At 36.7% G+C, this 21,705-nt stretch overlaps 2 protein-coding genes and 1 long non-coding RNA gene across 3 annotated transcripts; 2 read left to right on the forward strand and 1 right to left on the reverse strand.

Annotated features, from left to right (window-relative positions):
- Window positions 1-3,244: 3,244 nt before the first annotated feature.
- Window positions 3,245-7,773, forward strand: LOC113684994 (uncharacterized). Its single transcript, XM_089192327.1, has 3 exons — window positions 3,245-3,384; window positions 5,637-6,175; window positions 7,488-7,773. Exon 2 carries the CDS (start codon window positions 5,647-5,649, stop codon window positions 6,163-6,165), a length of 519 nt encoding a protein of 172 aa, XP_089048453.1. The 5' UTR covers window positions 3,245-3,384; window positions 5,637-5,646; the 3' UTR covers window positions 6,166-6,175; window positions 7,488-7,773.
- A 2,799-nt stretch (window positions 7,774-10,572) lies between these two features.
- On the forward strand, window positions 10,573-11,610 carry LOC113684996 (uncharacterized). Its single transcript, XR_003447525.2, has 2 exons — window positions 10,573-10,657; window positions 11,302-11,610. It is a non-coding gene; the product is annotated as an uncharacterized LOC113684996 (long non-coding RNA).
- Window positions 11,611-12,566: 956 nt separating this feature from the next.
- Window positions 12,567-21,157, reverse strand: LOC113684975 (E3 ubiquitin-protein ligase MARCHF8). The gene is made up of 3 exons (XM_027202399.2): window positions 20,837-21,157; window positions 16,107-16,418; window positions 12,567-15,501 (listed from the first exon to the last, which is right to left on the reverse strand). Exons 1-3 carry the CDS (start codon window positions 20,927-20,929, stop codon window positions 15,187-15,189), a joined length of 720 nt encoding a protein of 239 aa, XP_027058200.2. The 5' UTR covers window positions 20,930-21,157; the 3' UTR covers window positions 12,567-15,186.
- Between the last annotated feature and the right edge of the window lie 548 nt (window positions 21,158-21,705).

Raw genomic sequence — 21,705 nt, forward strand, 5'->3', positions numbered from 1 at the left:
CCTTGTGTTTGTGTGAAAAATCAACATTGACCTTGGCATTAGTTAGTATTGTTCTAGAAAGCCTACTCGAAAAGGTTTTTAATCATGCTGCCTCAAAGGATCCAGTTTGAAATTTGTAATGAACGGAAGCTATCATCAATCAATGATTGAAATTCCCCCAAAAAAACGGTTTAGCTCGCTTTGCCCCGACCCTTTGCCGCATCAGCCTTTCAACAAAAACTCCAATTACAGTCCGAAATGTCTTCCACCTTTCCTTGATTTTCGCGTGCTCTCCTCTTGTGGACAATTTGTAATTTAGTCAACACTTGCGTGTAACTTTTCCCTGTTATTAGTTAAAGATCCGGTTTTGACGTGGTGTTGGCAAAATGGGTGGTTGTTGAAATAAGCCAAGTGAACGAGTCCCTTATAAAAAGTTTGGCTTTGAATTTCTGTGGGAAAAGGGAGCAGAGAAAGTGGAGTAAAAAGGGAATCTTTTGAAACAATAAAGATCCTTCCCTAAACTGGCGACTAAACTTGAAAATTTACTTTCGTGGCAAAATAATTTCATTATTGAAAGATTACATCCTGAAAATTCAACAAAGGTGACACTCATATTATCAGAGGGATGTCGATCTGAAATTGTTTTTTCCTTCATAGAGATTTGTATGACTTGGGGCATGAATGATATTTAACGGTACGTGACACGCTATATTTCCTTAAAATTCGAAGTTAAATGAAGCTCTGAAAGATTGCTAAATCTATTTCTGACTGTAAACTCGATTACAAGAAAGCACTGGTTTAGTTCTTGAAAATTAATTAATTAATTTTCCTTATCGGCATTATCAAACGCTGGTGAACTACAGACTGTTAAAATATCTGAAGCCAGCACCAAATAATAATCATTTTTATCATGTTTTCGAATTAATTGTATTAGATCCCAAGAGGGACTGAAAAATAACCGTCAGACGGTAATATAGTCAATATGCTTCGAGCTCTGAAAAAAATGGACCTAAACGAGTTGGTTCCTCCAAACATTTTTCTATTCAGATTCTCTTAAAAATGCTGTAACTTTCATTGGGGGAAAAAAGACGATTATTTTCAATACAAAGATACGCGAGAAAAACTGAAAGAAGGGAGACTCAAACTCATATATGTTCAATATTTTGATCAAAGTCTTAAGTCTGTCTTCATGTTTTAAAAGCTTTTCATCCAATTTTCACCTCTAAATATAAAAATGTTATTGTGTCAGTCCTTTTGATAATATTAACATCACACCTATGTCTGATATCCCCCCCCCCCGCCTCATTTGCTATGAATTCATGGAATATTCTCTACATTTGTCTTCCGCATCGAAACTGAGGAGGTGGTCCATTGAAAATTTATTTCGCATAGTTAATGGTGTTATTTCCAAACTTTGTAATTTCCTGAAGCTAAACGTTCACGCCTAGAGTGTTTAAATCGAATTGAAGCGGGGCGGTGCACAGAAAAACCATTCTCTCCTCCCACGGCAGGTGAAAACTACACTCAAGAAATTAACCTGTTTACTGATATTCAATAATAAAGATGTTTCTGGAATTTTTAGTAACAATTTTTATCCTTAAAAGGTTTCAAGATCTAACCTACATTAAGACGAATATACACAAAAACATGTCTGTACTTAGCTATTTTGTTTCGCATTCAGATCACGTCGTAGCGTAAAGATATTCCCACTCAAATTTTTTTTTCTGTTCCTTGGTGTATGCATGTGAATCGTGTCCTGTTTCGTTTTAAATTATGTAGTATATTTTTCATTCTGTGTGGCTTGAGGCGAAGATAATTTTAATTAAGCAAAGAAAACTTTACCGTTGGAAGCCATGAAATAATTATGATGTTAGCATCATTCTGCTAGGAACAAAAACACAACTGAACGCATAAATATTTGAATAATGGACATGTTTGTGACGCCGAGATCTCGAAATACAGCCGTGTTTGTCGAATTATCTGAAGTAACTGATTAAATCTATTTTAAGAAACTATGTTCTATATGTGTATATCTCTTTCAAATAGAGAATTGTCAGACAGAGCGATATTTTTATTGTTGATACACAGAGAAAATATCCATTTGTTTATCATTTTATCATACCTTCTTAAAAAAGGGCGTCATCATTGCTGATGCTTCCAACTAAGATATGATCTTTTCTCAATATTTGTCAGGGAGGATAAAAACCTATATTTTGATACAGTCAGTAAATGCCTGTCTGAGGAAGCTGATAAGTCTGATCTTATTATTAAGATAATTACGATTGTAGGATAAAGAATACAACGTATATTTTTATATCATTTTTTTTTCTTTCATCCGGTTCTCAATGTCATAGTTTTCTATTTAGAGCAGTAAAGAAGTACGCGGCTATTATACTCAGACAGATCTTTTTGTCTTTTTTTCTCAAGACACAAAAAGCCTTGATCAAAATTTACCTTGGTTAAACCTGTAGGTATGACGGTCAGAACCCGAATTTAATGGAGTTTTTTCGGACATATTCTCTAAATCAGATTGTTTAGCTGCAGATTGTAAAGCATATGATGCTATTAGATTCACGAATCCTTGTGGCCTCCTAAAATATTAGTGAATTTCAGCAAGAGGTTGGCGTCAAAGCTAAAAATGACCTAAGATTTTATTTACTCCTCCTGTTATCCTGGAGCGGCTCTTTAGGAAATGGAAAAAATCAATTCCTTGTGACGGCGATTGCAAATATTTTCTACCTAACGCAAAACTATCCGAAAGGAGAACGCTTTCAGCCGTTTTCTATTAGCATGATTAACCTCTCTATTAAAAGCTTAAACCATCAATTAGTTGTAATCTATGAATTTAGAGAGACCTTGACATATCAGTGCTGTTAAAAACGGGCTCTAATAATTGAACTGCGTGCGTTATTTTGGTCAACAATATCCATATCGTTTCATTTCCTGATAGCTGCTATTGTATCTGTATAAGTTTAGCCTCAGGCTACTCAGGAACTAACTCACGTTTTGTTCCTTACGTTAAGTGAGCGGCACCATTATAAGGAAACTAATAATTGCTGCCGATAACATAGTTTTCAAGGATCACCTTTAAAGATATTCCATTAAGTTAACTAGCACCCCGTATTGAGCAAGTAATTAAATTTTATGAGCCAATGAAAGCCCATCGGTGATTCGATTGATTTTATTGAAGGAAGTCCACCAGGTAAGGAGGCGACTGTTTTCTATTTTGTGTGGTCTGCAAAACCAATCTTCTGATGAAAGGTTCTTCAATGAAAAAGCGATGCTCATTTCCGCTTCAGTAATCTATGCGGAAAGATTAGCTTAAAACCGGCTTGTATGTACCATTTTTTATTACTTTGTTTCACACAAGGCGTTTAAAGGCTTCTCCTTGGATCTCAAATTAACGTACGTATGAGGGCTGACTTATTTACACACGTTTTATTTAGCTTGACATATACACTGACTTAAACTTGCATTTTATATGGTTTGTGTGTGATTTCCGAGTGTAATAACTTAATCTTCGTTTGATATTTGTGGGATGTGAAGTTAGGGTGATTCGTTTCTCTCTTTTGCTTAATTTACCGATTGACGTTAAAATTGTTCATATTCCATTTTATCTTACAGTACTTCTTATCACACTTTTTGAGCTCAAAAAGAATCGAAAATACTTTAAAAGATTTTTGTTATCAACGGCAGGTGATAATGAACTAAATCCTTATAAAACGGAAAATTTTCGACCAATTTGGAAAATGGTCTTCGCCGGTTTATTGACTGCGGGTCTTTATCCGTTCTTACTTACAACATGAATCACGAATTTTAAGTTCTTGGTGTAATAATCGTTTCTCTTACCTTGGATCAATAAAGCAGGCCTGTTAGTTCAAAAGAATAAATATAGAGTACTTCACCGCTGGAAAGGTTGCTGGGCTATTGGAGTGACTCCACAGGAGTTTAGATGGCTCCCTCTGCTTCTATATTTACACATCTTACTGATTTTGAATCGGACGTTTAAGAAATTTGCTGACTGAGTTAGTAAAAAATGCCTAAAGCTAAATAGGTTAGGCTTTGTTTTATCGTTCTTCTATCACTTCTATCAGTTTGGAAAGAAAGAGTTTAATGTGAGCCGAGCTAATTTGATGATCCCTCCAAGAAATGCTTTCAAATAAAAGAGTGGTTGAGGCTGGCATTGAAGTTCAAATCAGCCTTTGTCTTGGGGCAATTTGAACAAAACCGGCTGTACGCGCTGACTGCTGTTAATACATTAGACTATAGCATGATAGAAACAACAAGGATTACACCTTGATACGATTAAATTTCCTAGAAGAAGCCCTTTGAATCACACAAATTAAAGAATGTGGGCTGGTTTCCTGGGTACTCTAAAAGTTCGATAAAATGTGTTAAAATCGTAAGAAAGCGCTTCACGCAGTTTGTGAGTGCTAGGATTAGTTTAGTTAGGTTAGGCAATTGTTTACAAAATGGCGGGATACTTTTTTCGTGCAGTCCGCTTCCCAGGACTCAAATCATGTGAAAGGTACGATCAGAGAATAAATTTGATCGAATTCGAGTAATTTGTCATTGAAAAAGCTTGATGGCTCAATTGAAGCGCGTTAATTCCTTTCTTCATTTTATTTTCCAAAATCTGCCATAAAAACGTGTGTTTTTTTTCCTCAGGCTTACTTAGAATACTTAGATATCTCTGTAGCAGTCGTGGGAAAATGTCAGATGCATTGTCAGAAAGTTTTTTTGATACCTCTCTGACAACTGATTTACTGCGTATTCCAGTTGAGAAAAGTCTACTCTTTTTTATATACATTTGCCAAGGGTGTTCATTACACATTTCCAGGACTTAGAAGTTTCTGGAAAAATCGTTATTATGATATGTTTTGGGTTAGGTTCATGATTGTGTCTTCGTCTCAACAAAAGGCGTTCCACAGTCTTTTCCAAAGCTGTTTTCAAGTCGAAATTTCCGGGCAAGCTAGGCGGGAAGTAGAGCCAGGTCTTCCCAAATGGATTGAATGAATTGAGTTAGGCACCTAACTTTTCAAGTGCTTCATTCAAGGTATCAGCGCGTTCGGCTCATGAAAAATTCGGCGTTTGACACCCACCTGTGAGATACTTAGCATCCTATGCACGTTTCTTCTAATCTCAGCTCCTCCGTGTAATAAAAAGAAGCATGTTGATCGTCAGTTAAACTTGTAGTCGGCCTTTCCTTTATTTATCAATTTTTTACCTTGGGAATTTGCCCAATAATTCTTATTTGTATCCTGCTTTGAAAGCTTACACTCGTTTAAGATTTTAAACCATTACCAGCATCATCTGGCTTCATGTAAGTAACCGTTGCAAATCACGATGGTGGAATCCTTCAACTGATAATTCAATTAGGCTTAAAGATTTCCATTTTCTCCGTCTAACCTCCGTCGCACTTACAAGAATTCAGGTCTCTGAACAGTCTGTTTCCGATGTGCTATAAATTGGAAGCAGCATTTACAGGAGGAAGTTAAAACATTAGGGATAACTCGTAGAGTATCATTATTCACCAGGAAAGCTTTTTAATTGGCTCATCAAAGCTATGATGCTGCGAATTATTTGACATTAAAACCGTTGTAAAGTGTTGTTCTGTATGATCTAAAAAGGTATTTAATTTCTCTTTTCCTCGCCAGGGAGAGTAACATGGGATTCTGGTCGCTCATTTTCCTTAACGTTTCTTTAATTTTGATGACTACCACTGGAGAATTGTTAGGAAAAGAAAGCGAAAAGCCATGGGATTGGGCTCAAAGGCGTGCGCTTGAACTCAAGGACCTCAGTGAACGCAGACCGTGTATCTCGTGGCAATGCAGGAGAAACATGTTATTACAAAAAAATACCTTTCTAAACTTCCTCAGAGGTGGCGGGTCCACAGATAAGAAATCCAGTGTATACGGTGCAAAGGAAGAAGAGCCTTGCATTAGTTGGGAATGTAGACGAAAACGACGGGCAGTCAATGGTGTCCCACCACAGGATGGACCCAAACCAGGACCAGAAGACATCCCGTGCCTCACAAGAGACTGCCGAACTGGAAAGAGAAGCACTGTCGAAGATTCTGGTCCGATGAGAAAACTCCGCATCGCTCGCTCAGTTCCTGCCGAACCCCAAAACCAACCAGGCTGTCTCGCTTGGTTCTGTCAGAAAGGGAAACGACAGGCGGAATAAATTCCAATAGGTAAGGAGAAAGCTGGGTTGGGGCATCAAAAGGGAGCTTGGAGTTTTAAGAAGTGAAGTATAGGCCTTGAAACCCTGACCCTGTTTGAGACAAGATCCGTTCTTCACTTTGCTATCTAGAACAAATGGATGTAAATTATGACATATGGCCTTTATGGACCACTTCTAACATATCCATACTGCATATTTAACAGTTATTCCATGTGCACGTGTTGGATGTAAGATGCAAGAACCAATCAGGAATTCGGAATACAATATCCGAGGCTCAAAATTTGTTGAAATTAGATCATAAAAATTCCCTCCCCACCCTTCTCATATGTAAACCACTCTTTTCGAAAGTCTGAAATCGGCAGTCTTAATTCTGTCAGCGACTCAAGACATAAATTGAAATAAGAAGAACCAAGAGAATATTCTCTTTGACGAATAAGGTAATAATTTAACACCCCTGCAGTATGGCCTTGAGATCAAAGTCTCAAACGTATGTTTATAACTCATTCAACCGACAACGAAACTTAGCCAACATGTGCCTCTCCATACAATGTTACGATAAAAAACTCTCTCGAATTTTTTTTTTTTTTATTGGCCTGATCGTGCAAAAGCTTTTTAATCAATGATTGAATTTGGTTTTATCCGACTTCTTAAACCATTTACGTTAAAAGGGATTTATTGTATATAATATCTGCGCGGCACAACGCAACGTAATGTGAAGAAGCTCCCTTATCTACTTTACGCAGACAAATCTGCAAACTCTTGAACACCTCGTAAACTACGGAGAAGCATCTGACAAGACTTTGAACTCAAACTATATGAGCTAATTGGCTGGTGTGCGGCCCTATTCTCAAGAAGAAAAATACTCATAAACACTCGGCGCCACATAAAAGTGAAAATTCTCAAGCGATTACGATAACTGCTTAGCAATCCAATGCCCTGCCCACATACGACTGACATAGCAAAGTTTTATCCAGATGACGGGAACCTCGACAAGGGGCTACAGAATAGTTTTGATTATCGGAAAACTATTTGGGTCAACAATATCCTTTTGCGTAGCTTTTAATTTCTATAACAGATCGCCAAAAGGGGAGAACACCTCTCGTCAAAGATAGATGGCCAGGCTGCTAAGCAAGATTCAAAATGGCGACCAACGAAACGAACTTTGCCCCATTTGAATAAATACTTCACCGTGGCCAAAAGGTCTAAAGAAGCTGAAAATGCGCTCAGTGTCATATTCGTATATAAATTTTTTAAGATGGGGATGAAATTATATTATATGGGTATACTCATTGTTTTAACTAACACTATTTTCCTATCCACAGATTTGAAGTCAACACAGCTGGCCACCTTGAGAATCTTCCCCAAGTACTCTAGTAAAATAGAATCGCTTATTATGAATTAATCACTTATAGCTAGTAAAAAAAATTAGGAGGAACCAAACACACGTGAGAGAGACGCTGTCAATCTGCTATTTTATCCTAACTGAAAAAAGCAGGCTAATGACTTGTGTGTTTTTATCTTTACTTTATATTATCATAGCGGAAATTGCTCAAAACGTTTTTAGCTTATTGTGCACTTATGATAAATAAAATTTAAGCATTATGATGATCACGATGGTTTTCTTTTGCCTTTTTTCTGATCTGTTAGGTGGCAACTTGAGAAGAATTCCATTTTAAAAACGAAAGGAGAGCTCCCCACCCAAAGTCCCAATTTGCACCTCATTAATGTTCTTAGGAAGCCTTTGGGATTTGTCAGAAAGCCACAGTTATTCAGCAATGAGGATTTATATAGATCAAAATACAACCATTAATTATGACTGGCATTTCAACTGATTTGGGATTGACTTTCCAATTACGTAACGAATATGAATTTCCATGATTCATGGTCGCCTCCGTAAACTTTCCCGTGACAAAGTCTTGTAATTTGTCTGAGTCGAGGTCTTGCTCTAGTTCTCTGAGGTCTTGTACTAGGCCTTAGTCTTGTACTGGGTCTAGGTCTTGTACTAGTTCTAAGTCTTGTTTTAGGCTTAGGTCTTGTACTAGTTCTAGGTCTTGATCTTGGTCTGAGTCTTGTTCTAGGTCTAGGTCACGCATTAGGTCTAGGTCTTGTACTAGATCTAAGTCTTGTACTAGTTCTGGCTCTTGCACTGGGTCTAGGTCTTGTACTAGGTCTAGGTCTTGTACTAGTTCTGGGTCTTGTACTACGTCTAGGTTTTACACAAAGTCTAGGTCTTGTACTAGGTCTAGGTCTTGTACTACGTCTAGGTTTTACACAAAGTCTAGGTCTTGTACTACTTCTGGGTCTTGAACTAGGTCTAGGTCTTGCACTAGGTCTAGGTCTTGTTCTAGGTCTTGGTATTGTACTAGGTCTAGGTCTTGTACTAGGTCTAGGTCTTGTTCTAGGTCTAGATCTTGTACTAGTTCTATGTTTCGTACTAGGTCTAGGTCTTGCATTAGTTCTTGGTCTTGTTCTAGGTCTAGGTCTTGTTCTAGGTCTAGGTCTTGTTCTGGTTCTAGTTCCAGGTCTAGGTCTTGTACTAGGTCTAGTTCTAGGTCTTATCCTAGTTGTAGGTCAAGGTCCTGTTCTAGGTCTAGGTCTTATACTGGCTCTAGGTCCAGGTCTAGGTCTTGTACTAGTTCTAAGTCTAGGTCTAGATCTTCCACTACTTTTAGGTCTAGGTCCAGGTCGATTTAGGTCTAGGTATAGATCTAAGTTTAGGTCTTAGACCAGTTCTAGTTCTCGGTCTTGAACTATTTCTAGTTCTAGTCGAGAGAATATAAACAGTTTATTTTCCGTTGTTCCAGTTCTGGTTCTAGTTCTAGTTCTAGCTCTAGATCAAAGTGTTATACTGGTTCTAGGTGTAGGTCTTGTTGCTTATTGCTAAACCTCCGGGAAAAAATGAGAAAAGGCGAAACTTGTCTAATTAATGGATATTTCCCAATTTCAAATGCAAAATCAAAACAAACATTAGATAGGAATTGATTGAACACAAATACAGGCAGAGGAGACTCTTTAAATCAACGTATGTAAAATTCTGTTGTTACTTTTTACTTTTCACGGAAACTCCAACTGTTAGCATCTACGTGAAGTATTCGACCCAGTTCCCCGTCGAAATATTTCAAACCTGAGAGATTTAGAAAGTAAAAAAAGGACAGAATTTTATTTTTTTTCAGATTTCCATTTCGTTTTAGTACGAAGTCAAAAAAATTCCGACATTTCTAACATAACCAACAATAATACTCTTATCTGAATACGTTGTCGCTTTCTTTTCCTAAAGTTGGTTTGATTTGTGGAGGTAAGTTGATGCCTCCGCAATGGCATTCACTTAGGACTGAAAAAGCATCGATGAAAATAATCCTGTAAGGCTGAATGTCGAGTAATGACAATTATCAAAGATAATTACCGGTAATTTATCACCAGATACATCGCTGAGAAAGATGTACGATGTGGGTTCTTATTCATTTAGTAAGGAGTCTAGCACAAGAAAAATGATGAATTTTCAACTTGGTAGTGGAGTGAAAAATAATTCATTTTTGTCGTGTCTAGAGCGTGTAATGAGTTCTCACCTTATTGAAATCTTTTAAAAGAAATTGTAAGATTAAAGTTTTCTTGTATCATCGATTAACATCCGCCTTTTCTAACATTAATTTCATTTTTGTACTTGCGAAATTGATTTCAACCATGTTCCATGCTGTGAATTTCGACCTCGGTGATGACTTCTTACACAGAAGGTTAGTAATATCATTTCCTTTTGACTATGTTTAAGGGAATGTGTATCACTCTTCAACTCAGCAAAGTGAAAAATATTTATAAATCTAGGAATTCTCAATAAACTTTGTCACAACCTCTTTTGCTCTCAACAGAACTCTTTTTAAATTGCACTCTTTAAATATCACGTAGAAAAATCAGTGATGAAATTGATTTGAAATGATGATATTGAACACTTATTAAAATCTAAGATATTTCTAACTCCGGATGCCTCGATAAATCTATTACCTTCACCCTTTTGTAGCGTTACAGTCCGCCTATCAGAATTCGTTATTTGTTAAGTTAATTCATGATCGTTTATAGTCTTAATCATTTCTTCAAATCTCTCTTTAACTGGAGCGGTAAAAATGTGTGAGACCAAAAATAAACATGGTTGTTTGTGACTTCTCATTGACAGAAATTTTACCAATAATCTTATTGACAAAGCGTCAATCGTCGATCGTCTCCCCTTTTGGCCATATGAATAAATTTCATGAATTGATTCTTTGCTTAAAAAGGGAAATAAGTTTGATATCTGCACTTCCTTCCGTTGTATCCGCACCCCAGCCTTTTGGATCACTGCTCGCAGCAGGTGGTGAAAGATTAATTGTTTTCCTTAAAACTAATCAAATTTAGTTTAACACCTTAAAAGTTGATCACAAAAATAAAGGCTTGTCCAGAATCCTGTGTTTGGCGTGGAAAGAGGGTTGGTTCAAAAGAAAAAGAAATAATTCTACTAACAAAGGTAAGACAGAAAGACAGATTTATTCTGATTAAATCGGTTGGAATCGAGCTGTTCCCTAATTTCTTCCCAAAACAATTGCAATTGCCATGGAATTTATTTCTTTTATTCAGCAAAGAGTCGCGAAACTTTCCCCTCTTCTGTAATTTAAAACACGTATTGAGCTTTTTCTTTTATTTCAAAAGAAAACATAGGATCATCTAAGATAAATCTTGAGAAATTCTTAAGAAATTCCAGAATCTTATATGTACGTTTTTTTTTATAGAAAACTTAAATTATACTTTAGATCAAGAAACGCCTGGACTACTAGCATTTCATTCAACATCAGAAAACCTCAATCCGTGAAGCGAGGCATAGTAATCAAAAATAAAATAAACTTGTCGCTGAGCGAGCGCGAGCAGTGTTCGATGGACTGAGAATACTTACATGGGCCTTTCTGTGCAACGTTTTCGGCTTCATTTTAAGAGTATAGGCGCTTCGTCGAGCAAACTATGGTCTCAACTATTTAATAGACTCTTTAAAAGTTTCGTTATTTCATAACCCAAACCAGTTTAACGATTCTATCACTGATTTTAGATGACCTCACCCATGAGCTGTTCGAAACATAACATGAGCCAAATTTCAACTGATCAAATGAATCATTTCAGATGTCCCAGGTCTTTCTTGTTTCCTTGGTTCTCCTGTTGATCATCTGTGCGGCTACGTCACTTCCGGCTGACCATCCGCAGCCTGGGTACGACAATGACTACAGGGAGAACAAAAGAGGCTTCCGTGGACTCCCGCCGATATCACGAAAGGGAAGGGGAGGTTACCTCGACGATCCTTATGGGTACGCCCCCGACAAGGAACCAGCTGATTATGAGCCCGTCAGCGTGTAGAAGGAAGGCTACGTTATTGAAGTAAATAATTGGGTCGGGACTAATGAGATGAAATAAAGTGACGTCGCCGATTACAAATGTGTACATCTTTATTAACTAGTAACTTGTATTTTAATATGACTGGTCCAGAAAACGAGCAGGAAGAAACAAACTCCGTATTCCAATTGGCCTGGTTGCTTGGGATTTCTTGCTCGGGATTGTGCGCTTTGATGGGAGGGAAAAAAGGAGACCAGGTTTGCATATTTCATAACCTCTGGGCGAGATTTTTATGTAACAAAAAATTTATTTTTTTACAATTTTAACAGTTATTAACACAATTATTACAAAGTACGTCATTTTTGTTGAAACCTAGCTATTAACACTATGGTGGACAATAAGGGCCCATCCATCACAAGACCAAATTCGTCAAATTCGCCTCCACGTACAAATTTAACCTAATTGTGTCTAATTGGAAAGTTTTAAATTCAGCCATGACGTAGAAGTCACGTGTCGAGGGCTTGCAAATCGTTCAGAGTGAGGGAGAAGGAAAGGGGGGGGGAAGAGAAGGGGAAATACATGAGGAAGTAGGGCAGCAGTGACTCACTTCTGCGCTTATACGCCGATACCTTCTTACGTCACTCTTTTATTCTTGGTTGTACATTTATCGATCGAGGATCAAATCTTTTTTCAACCCTTTTAACCCCACAGTGATAAGCATATAATTTCTCCCCACAACATGACCCCGACTCGCTCACTGAAGTCACAACAATACAGGAAATATTTACCAGTTAGTGAGGCTCTTAACTGTTAAACAAATGTGCCTTGCCAACACCTTAGGAAATGAATAAAGACAGTCAGGGGAATATGCATTCTGATGTTGGGGAGTAAAAGGTTAGTTTAAAATAAGTAAAACTAGTTAAATCCGCGAGGTGCAGAATAGTTCAAATCAAGATGGTCTACAACTACTACTACTACTACTACTACTACTACTACTACTACTACTAATAATAATAATAATAATAATAATAATAATAATAACAATAATAGAAACAAAATTCAAGCAGTTAATTTTATTTAAACTTTTTACTTATTTACATTTTACTTGTGGAAGGTGGATTGACAGGCAAGATACAAAAATAACTCGAAGAAATGCTATATTTACACCCTCGTCATTTATGTCCAATTAGGATACGTTTCAGTTAAAATACAGTTTATAACTACTACACTCAGGTAGATAAATGCTGGTACATGCTTTACTGATGCCTGAGAAAAATCGCTGGTTGACTGCTATCTACAAAGCAGTACCTCAAACCATTCACCATGTAACTTCCTAAATAGCAGAATAAAGTTTGCGCATGTCACGAATCCGAATTCTATTGCATTACAAACGTTAGTAACAATGAAAAGAAAAAGAATTCAGATCGTTGACAATTCACATCAATTTAAACCATTCTTCTGGGAACTAGAGTATATAACTATCGCCGAGGACCACCCAGCACAACGCTGACATAATTTTCGTATTCTCACGATTGCAACGATCCATCAGTTTGTGGATAAAACTGTGGTGTTCACAAAATATCTTGTGCCTCCGTTGAAGGTTAGAATTAATCAAAAGTTTTAAACGTAATATTTCTACTCCCTTCTTCACCTGTGAAATTGGACAGCTTTTCAATGTTTTCAAAAATTCCACCGCTTTACTGGTATTGCTATGGTTTTACACGTAAGCCCGCGAAAGTTCGAGCCATGCGCAAACGTTAGTCAGCTCTGCCCTGACAGCTAATGACTGACTTGTGATTCTCTTAAATTCCCCTATTCAGCTGATGTACATTTCCTTGTTAATCTGTTTTAAGAATTTCGTGTTACACCAAGATAACACCAGCTAGATATCTCCAAGTGGAAGGATAAATGAAAATCATTGGAAAAGAAGAAACTGTTTGCCCTTAGGGTGACTTCCACAACACAGACAATCAAGTACCAGACAACATCCTGTCTCAATTTGGATGGTTAATTCTTTACATTCACTTAAAATGGATATTTCATTCAACAGTACACAGCTTACATGTGCTTTATTCAATACGCTGTACAAAAAAATTTGCTTTTAACGATTGAAAATGAAGAAAAGAAAAAAAAAACTGGCTTCAATATCAGTTAAGAACTTACAGTTTATTTTAATTATATTTTTTTTGTGGCAAAACAACAAATTTACCCAGTTTCATACCAGGTAAGAATTTAATTTTTTTTTAACAGAAAATGAAGAAAACTATGTGACAAGAGTACAGACAGGTGAGATAAGTTATACAAATATCACCTTCAGTGACCAAAGTCTCTCCCCAACTGTAATCCTACTGTATCTCTGCTCTATCCAGTAGGATTTAGTTACCTCTTGAGCACAAGTCTCCAAATCATTGTTTGACGATGTTGTGATGCCCTTCAACACTTTGACTGATATATTCAAAAACCTCCTGTACACTTTACAGGTTGAATTATCTGCATATGCATTGTTACAAATTTTTCCCACAATCAGCCTTCACAATGATGAATTGATTTGAATTTTTTTGTGACTTAAGAGTATGTTTTTCTTGAAAAATGAAATTCTTGATGTCTTCAGTTTGAGACACAAGTTGTTTTCAACATCTACCTATATGTACTCAAAAGCCACTAGCATATTTTTCGAGAAAAATGAAATTCTTGATGTCTTTAGTTTGAGACACAAGTTGTTTTAGACATCTACCTGTACATACTCTAAAGCCACTAGCGAGGTACGTGCATCTGAAGACCCTGCCTCTCAGTATACAAAACGCATCTGCTGAGTTAAAATATATCTGAGCAGTACTGTAAACCCGTAAACATTACCATGCATACATGTAGCTCATGATTTATGGTACGTAGTGAATTCTAAAGAACTAAAATAATTCTATGCTTTAATTCATGAATGGACAGTGGTTTACTGATAATATTACAATAATTATCATGATAATACATAATGTACATGCAATTTAAAGGGAATGCTAGACACAATTTTGTTACCTAGTTACAACTCCTTGCTAAGATGAAGCACCCTTTCATTTGTCATTACAACACATGTTACAAAAAAAAATGTAACTGTAAAAATTTCTCTGTATGCATGTGACTATAATTTTTCCCAACAAGTTTACTTGCAGTACATTACTTATCCCCTACAGGCACTTTTCCTATACTGAGATTTTAAAACAATTTGTTGGAGTCATGTTTAAAGTAATTTACCCACTCTTTCAACTAAGATTTTTCTGAAGACTGTATGACCAATTATTTCCATCTAACTAACTAAACACTATTCAGTGATTGCTACAACATATACATTTGCTTCAGCAGTTGGGGACCCCCAAAAGTTCAGAAAGACTGCTGGCCTATGTGCGACAAGACACTTATACTGTGCAGTCACAATTTTGGAGAGAGCAGAGCATCATCATATCACACTTTGAAGAGTTCTGTGGACTACTTGGGGTCACAAAACTTGTTGATCCCTTGTCAGATTTTCTGCAGCTGAGAGAGCCTGTAACACACTACTGAAATATCTATATGGCCCAACATCCACATAAACTCCATAGCACAAGAGAGAGTTATTCTGCTCAAAACAGAAACCTCACCTTGGACTCAGCACTATGACATCTATTTACAGCAAAGAGGGGCCCTCGGCTAGATATTCTCAGGGCCTTCTTGTGGGACATCCTTGACTAAGATTATACGGTTAAATGCTCTCAGGCGCCTCCAGAGTTGGACATACACTTTACATTGGACATACATAAAAACCAATCCTCCAGTGAAACCAATAGCTACCACCACCAGTTTGGTCCAAAAAGGCCAATCCAACTGCCCTTCCCTGATTTCCTCAGCAGTGCGCTCAATAAGAACCCACAGTGACCACACCACACATGTGATGGCAATCACATGAAATGAAACTGAGCAGAGGATCTTGCGGCGCTCACTTCTTGTCATATCAAGAGCTTTCCACTGTTTTAAAATAAAGAGAGTTTTAAAATACTTCAATGCACATGTTTACTGTGATATTGGGAAAAAATGAGATAAAGACACAGGAAGAACAGAGAAGGGAAACAGAAAGTGACACCTGGAGTTGAATCTATCCCAAAAAACAAACCGTTTTTCCAACTAAACTATTTGATTTTTTTGTGCTGTTTGCAAACATTAGAGGCCATTTACTACCACAGAGTCTAAACCAAACTGCGGTTTTATGCAAGCAGTGGGCCTTCCTTATTCTCTATAAGAGGGTTGTTTTCATGAAATAAATGTCCTTCCACCCCTAGCTTTCAGCCCTGTTGTCACTACATTCACAAAAATAAATTTTCAGATAAAAGATTTACCTAAAATTCAAGCACAGGGTTTTGTTAAACAACAGCTTAACTTTGTTTAACTAACCCTCCCTTAGAGATGAACTAGGTTTCTCACATCAAAGCAACATTCCAAAGCATAGAATGCAAAAATTGTCAAATATGTGTACCAGCATACAGTGGTTTACAGTGAATTAATGTACAGTGTACGTGTACATTGTCTTCTTACCATATAGTTCTTTTTTTAAACTTGTGCACTCAGCAACTAACCTTGGTTATGGGCTTCATTTTTGATTCCATGCAGAACTCATATTTACAGAGTTCACATTTCTTGGTGTCTGAGCTTTTGATCCATCTCTGGAGGCAACTCTGATGAACATACTGCAAAGACCCAGCACACAAACATGGAGAGATCAGAGGTTGGTCGGGTTCTGCCTCACAGTGACATATTCTGCAAATCTCTGCTGATGAAACCACTGAGGTCATCGAGATGCTTTTCTTTGGGGGAGCTTTTGGTTTGTCGTTACTGTTTTCCGTAATTGATGTTGTTATTTGCCCCTCTGGTGACTTTGGTTTCAAATTCTGCAAAGACAAAATACACATGGTGAGATGAAAATAAAACAAATTTCCTTGCCCTTCAGGCAAGCTACTTCTAAGATTACAACATGTACAGTGTACATGTAGTCCAGAGCTCTGACAAGCAAGCCCAAATTTAACTTCATAGTAAATTTTAACTAAGGTCTGCATAATGGTAAGTTATCAGTAAATTCAAAAGTATTGGTAAATGGCTTCCACTTAATACATTGTATCATGAAGAATTTAAAACATATTCTAGATCTTGTAGCAGGCAACAACAATCAATTCTTGAGTATTACATGTATTTCCTTTAAATGGTTAAATGCAATCAATGTTCCAAAAGTAACAAGATTGAATCAAACAAGTTGTGTCATTTAAGTTGTTAAATATGCACTGTACTTTACACAAAGTCCAATCATACTTGTACATGTAGAAACAAATCCAAATGCTACTTGTTGAGTTTAAATTTATGAAAAAATCATTGAATTGCAACACAAAATTACAACAGTAGAGTATATGATTATTAGGAGGTGCTGTTTACATTAGACGCTCTTATAATTTCACTAAGACATCAAGTCCATCTACTGTACACTTAAATGTATTGTCATCAGCCATGGCTTGTGCATTCAATGGTGTATTTAAAATACACATTGTAATAACCAAACACATGTACATAGATTGCATGAACCTCTTCCCAAATCAAAATGCATTCCTCCTTTCTATATATTATGTACACACCAAAACCTGAATTTACCTTATTCTGCAGTTCAAGAAACAACAATAAAAACTAACTTTCCAATTCCCTTATTGGACATAAACCTGTACTTCCTCTGCAAATTCTACTTGCCAGTCAGGTAACTCGTAAACATAAAGTAGGTATAAGGAATGTTTTGACTTGCCAGTTTAGCAACTTTCTTTGAAAATTTACAAGCCAAAAATTTTTCCATATAGTCCCCCTTTACACTCTGTCAGTGATGACTGATCCCCTCTCTGTCCCACCTGAGAACCATGTGATCATCTGGTGCAAAAATCCTTCAACCCACCCACCCACCCTGCAGCAGTGAAAAATGAGTGGTCTCTAAGTCAAAATTTAGATGCCAAAATTTTCCCCCAAAGTGTACTTGCCATATCAACCAGAATGGTTGCAGCTTGCAGCACTGTCCAGTAATATAAATAGATCAGAAAGTTCAAGTTTCATCTAAAGGCAATGAACTGATGTGAAAAGAAAGAAAAAAGTGATGTGATGAGTGTATTATTAAAGCCTGGTTTTCACTAACCGGCAAAGCATGACATTTCCATTATCACCATGAAAACAACCTCTGAGCAAGCAGAAGTGCAAGGTCAAGATGAAGGAAACATTTTTTGATCCTTGTGCTTGTGCATGCACCAAGGTGGTTTTCACAATAAAATAAGAGCTGTAACCTTTGTTTCTGTACTAGCACTGCATGTCATAACAAGGTGTAACAGTATATGACCTATGTCCAGACCAGGCGAATAAACAAAAAGTGCTACATGTTAAAAATGCAAAAGGCTTTCAATTTAAACTTAACCAGAATTAAAGTTCCAACTAAAAAATTGTCATCCATGGTTTTCATGACAACATGTGTATAACTCTTGCCTGGGTCATTGATTCTAATGTTCACTGAAATTTCTTTGTGATAAGTTGTAAGAATAACATGCAGTTAACACATGAATTAACATAAAATGGAAATGATAATCTACCAAAAATAAAGCAAAATAAAATTTGTTGTGCAGACATGTACCAAATCTAAACATTGATGATCTAATTCGTGAACAAGTGGCCTTGAATACATGTAACTTTAAATTGTACATGTACATTAATCCCTCCTTGGATGCATTTGCTGACAAATCAGTATCATTTAACCCTAATGGGGCTGGTGGCTGTTCTTACCAAAACCAGCTGAGTCAGGAAAGTACTAAATACTAAAAACTATAATCACATTTCCAATTTGCTCACTTGGTTGTCATCCTTTGAATGCACATCAAAACAAGTTAGTGATGGTGCTTTTGCCAAGAATGACAGCCCTTACTTTACAGCAATTCATCCAACCTTGCTAAAATAAAACTTTGCTGCATACTGTATCTCTTATTACCCCATACCATACAAAAAAGGTTATTGCCTGTCAAATATGATGAAATACAATACTTATAGAGATCAATATACATGCAGAATATGCAGCTTAAAGATTGAAAGAGCCTGGTGTACATTCTCACAGCATGACCTTCATATGCCCCATATCAGGCCAAGCTAGAACAATCATGCATTCAAAACATTTCTACAGGTTTACATATCTTGATAACATTAAGATTTATGCTTTTGTGTATAAAGCAAACCAATCTTTTTAAAAGGAATATTACCGCTACATAAAATATATATTTGTACAATTCAGCTTGTATTAAGATAATTTTTTTAAAAAATAGGCTGAATTACAAATGCACTTTGATCAGTTCTTACTTGCAGTCTATTTAAAGACAGATGCATGTTGACATCACTTTTAGCCACAATTTTCTTCTTTACGGTGTAAAACAAATAAATTATTTGTTGACATGTGTTTGTAAAATAATAGATCACAGAAGATGTCAAAATGTGGTAAGGACATCAGTGCCACTATTTTACTCTCACCAAATTTTGATGCCATCTACAAACTATTACTGATCAGACGACACAGCAACATGGAATCTATTCATAACAAATTAATAAGCAAATCATGTCTGTAGGTTATTCTAATCACCTCAGAGTGCTCTATTTATTAATCTGCAGAGTTTGTGCAAGGATTTTGGATGCAAAACAGTGAAAAATTTTGTAACACTGAGAACATGACCAGTTACTCATTTCTACAGTAAACTGGCTCAAAAGAGCATTCTCAGCTTTGGTTACTAAAAGAACAAATTAATCTCTTAAATTCTCAAATGAAAGTACCAAAGAGCAACTGCAGTGCTAAAACCTGTGCTGCATTGCTAAATGCCCCCATTTGATTTAAGGTCAAGGATAAAACACATTGCCATCTGATGTTCACTATGTGGTAAGAATCATAAAATGGTTCCCAAGATTTGTTAATAGTTGGATACATTCATGGCTAAAAAGATAACAAATACAGGCAAGCAAGACGAGTTAAACTAATAGAGAAGAAAGCCTCCATTATCTTCAGAATCGCATTAACTGTGCGATGGGAGCTTCGATACGAAAATATTGCTCCTTCATCGCAAAATTTCCAGGTCGGATTGTTCTCCCTTTGAATTCATACAACTTGCCTTCAAAGAGTCATTGTAAGAAACCATACATGTAGTTGAGAAACGGATAAACTCTACGGCATGGGAAAAATCTACCTTGTTTGCGCCATTGTGTGGCCTTGAAAATCATAAAAATAACACGTTTAAAAATAATGTCTTGGTTGATAACTTCAACAAAACGCATTGACCTACGAAACTATCTGACTATCATTACGCGTGATCTGCTGCAGACTTTGTACGATATAACAAGGAATACTTGATCTGAACAAGTAAAAATTCGGATAAAAAGTATACCGATATCCATTGAGAGAAATGCTACATCTAAAATAACAAACCTTTGCTAGACTACTTAATCAAAGTCCGTATCAAACCCTGTATTATGAAAAACAAGAAAAACTTTATAGCTGTCCATCACACGAAAGGCAGTTGGGTCGCAACTGTCTGCAAACCTTCGAAATCTTACCTAAACCTAAACCGTGATTTTACCACAGCTCATCAGAATTCCTACCAAAATGTTTTCGCCGATAAAGCAATTCTTCTAGTTTACTTGGAGGTTTAGAAGTCGAACATCCAGAGCTAATCAACCCCATTCTGCGAGAAATCATTTACATTTTCATAAAATCAAACAGCGCTCCGGCGAGCTTGTGTAACTTTACACTCGTGAAATGTTTCGTGTGGAATTTGGTTGCAAACAAGGCGCTTAAATTCTACGAGTACGATGACAGCAGCAATAACCGACAGAACAATACTTTCGGACATAGATAACTCGACGACACAAGGCAAAGTTCTTAAATATTGAGAAGCGAACAAAGTATTTTTCATCACGCACGTAAGCTTGCTGTGAAAATGAGTGCAGTATCGTATTAATTCTAAGTAAAACAGTAATACCACACAGGAAAGCGAAATAACTTTGTAATCTTCTCATTTGCCGAACTCTCGTCATAGCTTTTCAGTCTATCACATTTTTTGCCAACCGTGGCTTAAAAAAGAGCCATGTTTACTGCCGATTTCAACCGACCTATCCAAGTGACCTATTTGGCAATTGGATAAACAAAACGCGAAAGGCGTAAAGGAGAGAGTTGAAGCCAACTTTCTCCGCTAAATTATCAGAGAATTAATCTTTATAGGATAGATTTAAGCTCTAAAATGTTCTTACTTATGTAATAACTTACTTTTCTGTCTTTGTTGTTTGTCTGCTGCAGAGTCACTGGGTTAACGACAATTTGCTGTACGGGCATCGTTTTCGCCTCTCGAAACCCGAACATTGAACGATCAGTTCAGCAAGTCCTTCAACCGTAACGCCAAAAATCCCAAAGCCTATACTCCATTTAAATTGAATACTTCTTTTTTCTTGACAAAATCTACCGTAAGATACACAAAATCGAGCGTTTATATGGCGACAGTCTCCTCGACGCTATAGAGAAAAAAGATGGCGGATGTATGAAGCCTAATGTAAAAATTTGTCAGAGCGACCGAACTAACATTGTGACGTTAAAGAAATATTTGGATCGTGATTGGTCAATGGCTAATTTGTTCAGAAATGAGATTCGGCTCAGCATTGGAGCCGAACGCAAACAAGGAAAATTCTCACCAACATCCTGTCTGCAATCTGCCACAATATTTTCTTAATTGGAAGGTTGTTAAGACTGCACGAATAATCTTATATCTGAAATTCATAATTTTCGATCCCAAAATCTATTTAAGCTGGTCAAATCTTTCGGAAAATATTGCAAGAAAGTTACCAGTGCTCGAGATTCTGCCCAATACTTCACCTGTTCTTAATGATCTCAACAACCTTTTGGGTAATAATTTCAATCACCCTGTCATATTCAAGTCTGGAGCGACGGCTTTCAATGACTTTAATTTCAAATTCTCTTAAGTTCTATCATAGTTAGTAGAGGAGACTACTAACTATGGTTCTATTATAGATTTTTATTTTTTTCTCTTTTTCTTTTTTAGCATGGGGAGGGAGAGGAGGTCCCAATGTAAAGATCAAATGACGTTGACAAGGAAGTTGGTCATTGCCAAGCTGGAATTAACC

This window comes from Pocillopora damicornis, chromosome 13 (genome assembly GCF_964200805.1).
Source record: "Pocillopora damicornis chromosome 13, jaPocDami1.2, whole genome shotgun sequence".
Classification (NCBI taxonomy): Eukaryota; Metazoa; Cnidaria; class Anthozoa; order Scleractinia; family Pocilloporidae; genus Pocillopora; species Pocillopora damicornis.